Raw genomic sequence first — 10251 nt, 5'->3', positions numbered from 1 at the left:
CCATTGGCCAGTTCAAGCCCCGCGGCCGGCCAATCGGGGCGGCGCCGGGCGATTCAAACGCTCGCTGCGCGGCGGCCATGGCGGCGCGCGCGGCTCCGCAGCTCCCGGCTGGCTGCCGGTCCGAGCCCGCATTCCGCGGTAAGGCCGGGGCGCTTGGCGGGGACAGGGGCACCGGGCACCGCGGGACCGAGCTGCTCCCGCCGCGGGCCGCCCTCTCGCTTGCCGCGCGGCGCTGGGCGTTACCGGCCGCCGTTGCCGCCTCGCGCGTCGCTGCGGCGGGTGTGCGAGAGCCGGTCGGTCCCTCCGGAAAGTGGGAGGGAGGGCAGGTGCTTCTGGCAAGGTCGGAGACCCGGCAGGTCTTGGTGGCAGCGCTCGCTGTTGTGGTCTTAGAGCTTGCGAGTGGACGGACGAGACTTCATTCTCCTTTGGCAGGGCTGGGGCCGGTACGGACCCCACCCCAACCCATCCTATCCCCTATCCCAGGTAGGGCTCCTGGGCTGGAAGCCTTCCTCATGGCAAACAGCACGCCGTGACGTGAAGAGCATCCTCTTGAAAGCAGCAAGTGCGGCACTCTTGTGCTTATTTACTTTCTGACGCGTTCGGCTTCTGCAAGTTGAAGCAAGGGAGTTGCTTTGGTGGGCCTCGCTGCTCGTGCGAGGGGCGGTGTGGGCGTTTTTGAAGCAGAAGGTGCTGGGGGGCTCTGGGATGCACACCGCGCTCTCTGCAGGGGCACCGCCTCTGTACGAGCTGTGGTGGGTCCTTCAGAAGCAGGGAATGGGCACTGCCTCCTGTGGCTTTGTCCAGAGAAGGGCAGGGAGCTGGGGAAAGGTCTGGAGGACAAGCCCTGTGAGGAGTGCCTGAGGGAACCTGGGGGTGCTCAGCCTGGAGAAGAGGATCGGGGAGACCTTATTACTCTACAATCGCCTGAAAGGAGGGTGGAGCCAGATGGGGACCGGCCTTGTCTCTGACGTGACAGGACAAGAGGACAGTCCCAAGCTGTGCTAGGGGACGTTTAGATTGGACATTAGGAGGAATTTCTTGACAGAAAGGGGGATATGACATGGGCATGAACTGTCCAGGGAGATGGTGGAGTCGCCATCCCCAGAGGGACGGTAACAGCTGTTCTTAGGACCTCTACAGGATCACTTCATGCTGGTATTAACACTCCATGTAGTCTAGCTATTTTCCTAGATGTCCAAGTGAGAGCAGAAGAGAAGCAAATGATTTTACAGATGGTCAGTTGGGTTCAAATGCATGGTGTTTTTTCGTGTATGCTATACTTGCTACTGCCACAAGTGAAAAGTGTGCTTGCTGAACCAACAGTAACTATGTGAAATACTGGACAGGCATACAGAAGATAACAGCAAGCCTGACTTCTTCATGTTACAAAATAGTGTTTCTTTGAGTTTAATAGAGCAAACCAGCCATTTTGTTTAGCTGTGAATTTGTATTCAACCATCCCTTGAATACTGCCTTTCTCAAGAAATGCAAGAATGTGTAAGCCATTGAGATGTGAAAACTAAGGCTTTCTTAATATGTAGTATCTATATTTTGTAATGTCTCAATGCTATACTAACTACATTTCCTTCTTGACTAAGAAAGTTTAGCATTAATATTTTAGCTGAAATTGTAACAAGTCTCTGTCTTAAAATTTGCTAGAACAAAGACGACAGAAAGTCGAAGAGTATCTATCAAGAAAGAAGACTTTTTCTGGTGTGCCCATTCAAGAAAACCAGACGTCGATCAGGTAGTGTTTCTGCTATTGCTTATATTCTCTTATGTTCATATTCACTAATGTTCCTTCATTTTCCTCTCAGCTGATTTCTGCAAGTGCTCTGATGCAAAGATACCACTTGTTCACTAGAATGTTTATTTTCAGTCACATGTAGTAGTGCCATGTCTCTTATGTAACACATCACAAAGCACCTGAGGAAGAATTTGAATTTGTAACTTTAAACTGAGATGCTCTTCTTCTGAGTTGTCAATACATTTTCATAGTTGCTAGGAGACAATACTGCTCTTGGTGGTTTTGTAACTTTCTAGGTAGTCTGATGACAGCTCTCTAGTGCCTGACTGAAGGCTTTGGAACATGTCATTGTGGTAAGAACTATGTGTCCTTGTTCAGACTTGTCTCAGGTGGCCTGGGCTCTCATGATTGCAGTAGCTGAGCTTCAGCTTCATCTATTAGACAGCTCTTTATGGTATAAAAATGATATTTTCCAGCCTGGATTCTGATCAGTGGTTGCTTAAACATTTGTTTTTGATGGTGGAATAGTGCAAGCTAAACAGAAATGCTTCAGTACGAGTACGTTCTGTAGACTACCAACTGAAACGTGAACATCCTCTAAAAATACATCCCTTTGTTGCATGATTTAAGATGTCTTTTTTTTAAGCAGTAGCAGAACTAGAAGAGCTACTACCAGTAAACTACAAGACAAGTTACAGCTCTCAACATCTCCCAAGGCAGAAATGGTAAGTTTTTGACTGATACTTAAATACTGATGGCACTTTGTTTCTATGGCTACAACATTCCACTTACTTAAATCTATTTATGTTGTATGACTTCCAGAGCATGAGACGTTTGCAGGTGCAGAGGTGTGGTTTGTTAGCCCTTTATTTAATCACTGCTTATTATATGCTTCTTGGAAAGCTGTCATATTATAGTAGGAAATGGATCATGTGATATTCAATTTATACTCAACAGGAGAGAGAGTTAAAGAGGATACCATTATTCCTGAAATAATGCTTCAACTTTAATAACATGTCTCAAGAATCTTAGAGGGGTTTTTGATACATTTTGAGTCTTTGGGGAAGCTATTTAAAATCTGAGTAGTGTCTTTTGTCACAGTAAAGAAGTTTATTGTTACTTGAAAGAAAGCCAAACCATTAACAAAATGAATTGTTGAGTGTGTACGTTTTTTTCAGTGGTGTGCTGGCAAAACTAAGGTAATCAGAAGCAGGTGCCAATACCTAATCAGAGTTTAAGGGAATGTGTTGTATCATTTCATGTCACTTTCCTGGAATTAAGATGCAAATGGTTGTGCTGCTTAGAAATAGCAAAATAGAGATTCTTCTCCAGACCTGTTCTCAGCAAAAGATGAGGTAAAAATAGACATAAGACCTAATAGTTTAGAGTTTGGGTTTCATAAGATTTGAGATGTGGAGCTATTTGAGGAGAAAAGCAAAAAAACTTTAAACTTCAAAACTGATACAAGTTTCTTGAAGGGACATATATTTTTCTGTATAAATGTCTTGTATGGTTTAAAGTTGAGTTAAGGTACATAGTTTCCTGATATAAGTCCTCACACTCAAACTCTAGTTATGGCTTTGTCAAACTTTGTCAAATCTAACTACTAAGCCTCAATGACAGACCAGAAAATGAGTTTTCTTTCAGGTCAAGGACATCTTCCTCAAAGTCTGCTCCTGCAGACTTCCATGTGTCATTCACATGGTTTTTTCATGCCTTTGGATATTTCACTCTTTAAAAAGCTGCTGCTTGGACAATGCTGAATTAGTTGCTGTAGAGCAACTATTTTGGAGAAAAGACTAGATTCAGCTTTTCATAAGGGGTTGTGCAGAGAACGTACAGCTAATAGTTTCAGTAAAGCCAGTAAAACTGATGTAACTATTCTCAACTTGCAGCATCCTACATCTCAATAGTAAGAGAAATTCTCTTCTGGTAGCTTCTCCTAGGAGTGAAGTGGAGAGAGGATGTTGCCAGCAGGTCCTTCTATCCCTAATTACTACTTTACTCACTACCTTGTGTTAGTAGACTATTCACACTAAGTGGAAGAATGGTGCTGCCATTAATTGATGAGGTATGCAAACAGATACTACTCTTGACTACATACAGCCTAAAGCAAGTTTCTGCTCTATAACTCTTCTAAGTAGGTAATTTGGGCAGTTTAAAGCCGGAAGTTGCTTTAATAGTTTTATTTCTTACTTCCAAGTCAGAATTTAAGCAGTTTTTATTTGATTTTTGATGTGACTTCTGCAGTAATAGTTGACAAATAATATTTATACTTTACTTCTGTAGGCACCTTTAAACTGGCACTTAAGCACTTTAGCCCTGTAAATCATTGGAAGCGTCTTTGGAAACAAGTAACATGCCGCATGAACCTACATCTAACATTTCCATGAATTTGCTTTTGATTTCAGGAAAATAAAGAGAATGCTGATAAAGTGTCATGGGACCAATCAACTGTAAACTCGGAAACAAATGTTACTTTAAACTCTTCTACAGTCCCACTGACAAGTTACGTATCAGGGACAAACTGTAATCTTGAAAATCAAGCTCCAGAGAATAAAGTCATAGATATAAAATCTCAGCATGTACCACTTAGCAAGGCCATCTTGGAAATAAAAACAGTTAAAGAGAGGCATTTGACAGCAGAAAAACAAAATGCAAGTAAGAGTGTACCAAAGAAACCAGCTCTTGGCAGATATCGTGGCAAAGTCATCCAATCCAAGATAAATTCTTTCTGGAAAGCAGCAAAAACTGATGGGGAAAAGAGTTCTTTGCCAGACAAGAAGCTTTTTCCTTCTGCCACAAAACAAGCAGCAAATTCTTTGTCCATGAAAAGCTGTAATACAGTTCTGAAGACCATCAAAGTCGCAAACAATCCTAAGTTTGTAAAATCAAACGGTGACCTCCCATTTCATACCAAACCATCTGACAAAGCTGCTACTAACTCACAGTCTGGTCTAAAGAAACAGCTGACATTTGCTGTGGCACCAAAGAAAGTAACAGTCTCAAAAGTGGTTGGTGGAAGGCGATCACAGCCTCTGAAGGCTGCTTCTTTCAATCCTGATAGCAAAATGCAGGGTGTGAAGAAGAGCGCAGATGCAAGACAAGAAGTTTCAGCAAAATCAGCTTCTCTTGCTCCTGGTACAAAATCAGGACAGAATGCTAAAATGGATGGCAAGAGAAAATCTATTCTGCCAAAAGAGTCAGCAGAAGAGAGAAGGTAACTAAATTACTGTTGTATCTTACTCTTGGAAGTTATTCAGGCCTTTTTCCCCAAGAATATCTAGTTTGAGATATTTTTGCTGTATAGACGCTAAAAAACAGAGAACTAAGTGTTTGGACTTGATGCCCAAGTACAGCATCAAGGCTTAAACTGAGAAATCAGGATTCAATTGCAGGAACTCTCCAGGCCTACAGCTTTTCCCGTGCAGTTAAAAAAAAATGTTGTTAGAGCTGTTTTTTTAGTCTAAGTGTTGTGACAGCCTTAAGGATGACAGATATACTGTAAATTAATTTCACGTGCTTGTCACAGTTTAAAAAAATTACTGAGGCAGGAGCATCTTTACAGACTGAAGGAGAGAACTTGTCAGGGACATTTTTCAGTTTGAGTACAGCATAGACAATGGGTGAGAATATGGTTCACAGTCTAAAAGTTATATAATATTTCCATATTGTGCCTTGTAAGTCACATTTACTAAGAATTGATAGTCCAGGGGGTGGGGTGGTAATGAAACATTAAAACTGAATTACACTTCACATCAGTTTCTGATTTTATAAATTGTGTTATAGGGTTGTTTTGGGCTGTTCTCCACACTTTGTCTTAAGATATTAGTTTCTAGTTTTCTGGTTTGAAGTGGGATTGGGTGGGGGGAAGGTGACACAGATTAATAGTTCAGAAGCATTTTTTACCTTATTTTGAAAACAAGGGCCTGTAAACTAAGTCTCTTGTTGCAGCTGGAAGGGAAGAGATTAAAGTGTTTTAACCTGGTAGATACCTAAAGCAGACCTATGCGTAGTTCTGAAATTTCCATGCAGATCTCATAAGCAGCTTTATTCCTTTTGGGATTAAAAGAAGACTACTCAGACTACCTGGAAAGTGTATCTTGGCATGACTTACCCAATTACTGTCAATCAATGTAAAAAGAAGTGATAAAACATCTGTCACTTCAGCTAATAATATTCCTAAATGCAGAGCTCGCCTGGATGAATGGAGGGCATCTAGAGGAAAAGTGATGAGACGACCTCCTATATATGCACTTCTGGGACCCCAGTCTAAAAGTGAAGAACAAGAATTCTCTGCTGCTGATACAGAAAAAGTCAACAAGACTCTGAGTGAATGCTTGCAGTTAATAGAACAGGTACTTGGACCCCTGCCTACTGAGTTCTGATTATATAAGTCCTGACAGCAGGAAAATCCTCTGGGCATGTTAGACCCATGTGAGTCAGATACAGGTTATTAATTGTTCCCCACATTAAGCAATATCATAGCTTTTGCCAACAGCTGAGGAAATTAACCTTTTACTAACTCACTGAGCTACTAAATAAGTATAGGCAATAATGATAATAATAGTAATTGAACTATAATGTAATGAGAGTAGATAGAAGTAATTAACCTAAAACAAGTTTGCATTTGCAAAAACTTGTCCATACTTCTGAAAAAGTCTGTTTACAGTAGTTTTGAAGATGCCTTTACATCTTACTACTTCTACTTACCTTCTACTTACAATACCATATAAATAAATCTAATTTTAAAGAATAGGTGAATAACAATTCTGCCAAAGGAAAAATCCCTGGCTTTCTAGTCCAAAATCGGCAAAACTACAGCACCTCAATGTGTCAAATGCATTTAAATATCTCCTTTTGTGTTGACTTTAGGGACATTGTGGTGATGAAGCACGTGCCATGTTGGAAGATCTGATACACAGTTTTCCTGGGGTTAAAAAGCTTGCAAAATATTGGATCTGCTGTATGCGTCTTGAACAAACAGGCCATCTTGGAAAGCTTATTGCTGTCTATGAGGAGGCTGTTTTGGCAGGAGCAATGGTATGCAACTTTTATTAAAATTTGAGATTAACAATTAGAAAGGCATGGAAGTATGGCCTGTAAAATATAACTGCTTCTGATCTTATTAAATACTTTTATAGTAGGAGGAAAGACACATGACCTACCTGACCATAAAAATAATGGATTTGGTTTGCTCTGTAGCCACTGTAGTTACTAATTTGAAGAAGAAAGGTTTAGGATCATCAAATTATCATAGTACCACTAGAAACCCAAAATAGAACTTAATTTTACATCTACTGATGGACTTAATTTTTGTACTTTAATATCAACAAGATTTCAGGGCATCAAATACATCTTTCGCACACCAAATACTGAAAATACAGTATTCACTTGTGTTCTGACTTAACTCTGAACAGTATTAAAGAAAGAATTTGTAATATGAACATCATGTGGCCTGCTTCACTTTCCCTGTAACTATTATACCACTAAAATAAGCTGAGATGATAATTCATTTTGGAATTGTTTTTCTAAAACGGTGCAACTTTTTTTCAGCCCAGAGAGGAATTGCGACACACACTAGTACATACAATCAAAAATACTGAAGGTCTTCTTAACTCTGACAGTGGTAAGTCTGAGTACTCTGTTCTAGTTTTATGTCTGACTTGACAGCCAACACAAGGTGTTTGAACTATTTGTACTGCTATTAAATTTAATTCATGAAAAGTTTTCCATTATCATCTTATACTCAATTATCTTTGAAAACAATCTTGGCCAAACAAATACTTTTCAACAGTGGGCATGTTAAAATGATTGGAGATGCCCTTGTATTCAGGCTTGTTAATTAAACTTTATAAAAGCTGTGTCATCCAATTTTTTCAGCCTGATAAACAAAGAGTAAATAAAAATACTCTTGTGAGCTAAAAATCAGTGCTTCTGACTCAAACTCCCTCACTACCAGAAACCTGGTTGTGTTATGGCATAGTGTCAATTAAAGGTTGTAAATATTCTAATTTTGGAAATAAAGTAGCCATAAATATTTCATTTCAATGTAACATAACCTGGTAAGTATCTGAACCCAGAAACTGGCTAAAATACTTGTTGAGAGCTGCTTCGCTTGAAAAGGAAGAGCATGACTTCTCAGGATGTTGTACTTAGCCTGAGCTTTCAGGTTGCAGGTTCATAAAGGTGGCTAAAATTATCAGCAACTTAAATTATTGTGGCTCAGACTCCAGTGCACACTTACTTGAAATCTTGGACCTCTACATGAGAATAAAAGTTCTCTTTAAAAACATTCCCATTAGTTGTAACTAATTGCAGGTATACTCTCTTCAATGTTGCATTTTTAGGGGGAGCGGTGACAGAAGCTCATTTCAGTGAGGTAGTGGAAGTCAGCAAGGAACCAAATTTGACTGTAGAGCTAGTTCAGGAAACCTTCAAAGACCTCTGCCCTGATGATGACCAAAAAGAAGAGAATGATAATAAGAAGGCAGAGACAAGCAGTGAAGTTATCAAAAAAGAAGAAATTGATTTAGACTTAAAACAAAGAGGAGAGATCTTGCCAAAAAAGAATAAAAAGCGCAAGGCTAAAGAACGGGCAAAAAAGAAAGGAAAATGTGAAAGAGAACAGAAGGAGGAAGGGATAAAAAATACAGCCCAAGCAATTAATTCTCCTGAGAAAGAGAATGACACATCTTATTCAATGAGATGCAACCCTCCTACCACACCATATTTGGAAAGGTAAGATTACTTAAGGTAACCATGGAAAGTCTGTAGTGTCTGTTTGTGTCCTGTAAAATGGGGAGGCACTGCATTTGTGAATACTTAGTTAAAAGCTCTCAAGAACCACATTTTTAGGATTGCTTCCTCTTCCTTCAGAAGGAAGTATTTTTAAGTATTTTCTCTATTTACCCAAACTGTTTTGCTTTTTGAATGTTTCACTAGAGAGTAACCAGACTTTTGTGGCAGAGACCTAAATTCCAGATTTAGGATTCCCTTCTACTGCCAGCAGGGCAGTAGTAGTTCCATGCTGAGCTAGATAAAGAGGTCTCCATTCCTCCCCTTTTCAAATGTAGATAAGGTTGTATGTCATAACACAGAATTAGTGAGCAAGATGTAGCTGGCCTGTCATGATTATTTTAATTGTATCTTGAGGCCAAAACCTGGGTAGTAACCTCAGTACAAACCAACTAATGCTTAATTTTTTTTTTTTTTTTTTTTTTTTTGCTATAAGTTTTTTTCTTAAGGAAGTTGTGCTCAGCTTTAACATCTGATGGGGTTGGAATCCTGGCAGCTGTCCACTGTCCCTTGCAGCAGGAAGAACAGTGTCCCCTGATAGAATGGGAAAGAATCTCTCTTTGGGAACTCTTTTCAGGAGGTTTTCTGGGTTAAAATATTTTGCCCAAGAAAAGAGTTGTACATCTAGTTTTAGCTGAATGAATGGAAAGGGACCTCTTTCCTTTTGCTATGGGGATGGGAAAGAATTGAACAGGAATCATGACTTGCTATTTCTGCTGGTTGCTGCAGAGGTAACTTGTATGATGGCATGCCTATGTTTATGTTTTTGGTTTGTTGTTTTCTTTTCCTAAGTGTGAAGATGCATCCTGAGGCAAATGACTGCAGTGCTAAAGATCTGAAAATCGTAACTCCTTTGCGATATTCTCAACGCATTCGGGAGAAAATGTTCAAGCTGCCTGATGCTGTTAAAGAGCAAGATCCATGTGTCTCTTCACTTGAGCAGCTGGGAGACTTGGAGCCAAAAGCCACTGTGTTTATCCACAGACAGAGCAATGCCCTCCAAGAAACAAGTGCTGAAATAGAAGAGTAAAGTAGTGCTACTGCTAGAGGGGGTTAAAGATTTTATACTTTTTAGGGAGAGTTGAAGGGTACTTGTTTTATGCAGCTTTGAGAAAGCTGTTTTAATTTTTGTGGACTGCCTGTGTCACTAATAAAACTTTTAAAGTTTCTGCCTTTTCAAAATTGTAACAAATCTGTCCTGCTTTAAGTACTAGACTAAGCACTATTGTCTTTATGTTGCCTATGTTTCATTAAATTTTCAATTAAGGACTAGGTATAGTGCTTCATATTAGTAGCTCATGGTATTATATTGCTGATGCCTACTGTTTACTGGTTGCAATTCCTGTTAATTCCTTAGAAACATGCAATCTCTTAGTTTAAGAAAACAAAGTAATGTAGGTGTTCCAGTAATGCAACGTCTACTCTGACAAGATTTAGTTTTTAAAACTGAAAGCAGCTACTAAGGTATGTGCTGAATTTAAACTGTTGTATCTAGTTTTAGGGCTGCTTCAACAAAACAAGAGTTTAATTTCTTTAGTTACTGAGATTTGTTCATCATCAAGTAATCCTAGATGAGGTCTGATAACACTATGTATGTGACTATTTTTATGTTGGCTTGTATTAGTCCGTACTATGGTATACTTATTAAACCCATCAGTCTGTATTATGGTATACTTATTAAACTCATCAATTTAGCTGTGTTTGTT

The 10251-nt window shown here is 39.8% G+C and overlaps 1 protein-coding gene across 9 annotated transcripts; it reads left to right on the top strand.

The window, feature by feature from the left end:
* Positions 1–59: 59 nt before the first annotated feature.
* On the top strand, positions 60–10239 carry CKAP2 (cytoskeleton associated protein 2). Of its 9 annotated transcripts, none has more exons than XM_021526632.4 (9): positions 60–138; positions 1660–1747; positions 2397–2472; positions 4159–4967; positions 5940–6105; positions 6623–6790; positions 7304–7376; positions 8098–8488; positions 9338–10239. In XM_021526632.4, the coding sequence occupies exons 1-9, from the start codon at positions 78–80 to the stop codon at positions 9573–9575; spliced, it is 2070 nt and encodes a 689-aa protein (XP_021382307.3). In that variant the 5' UTR covers positions 60–77; the 3' UTR covers positions 9576–10239. The 9 variants fall into 9 exon arrangements, with proteins under 9 accessions (XP_021382307.3, XP_021382306.3, XP_085434478.1 ...); XM_021526631.4 differs by having other exon boundaries at positions 2394–2472; XM_085578352.1 differs by having other exon boundaries at positions 60–483.
* The last annotated feature ends 12 nt before the right edge of the window (positions 10240–10251 follow it).

This window comes from Lonchura striata, chromosome 1, assembly GCF_050655825.1.
Source record: "Lonchura striata isolate lonStrDom1 chromosome 1, ASM5065582v1, whole genome shotgun sequence".
In the NCBI taxonomy this organism is placed as follows: domain Eukaryota; kingdom Metazoa; phylum Chordata; class Aves; order Passeriformes; family Estrildidae; genus Lonchura; species Lonchura striata.
This window is presented reverse-complemented; position numbering and strand designations above follow the sequence as displayed.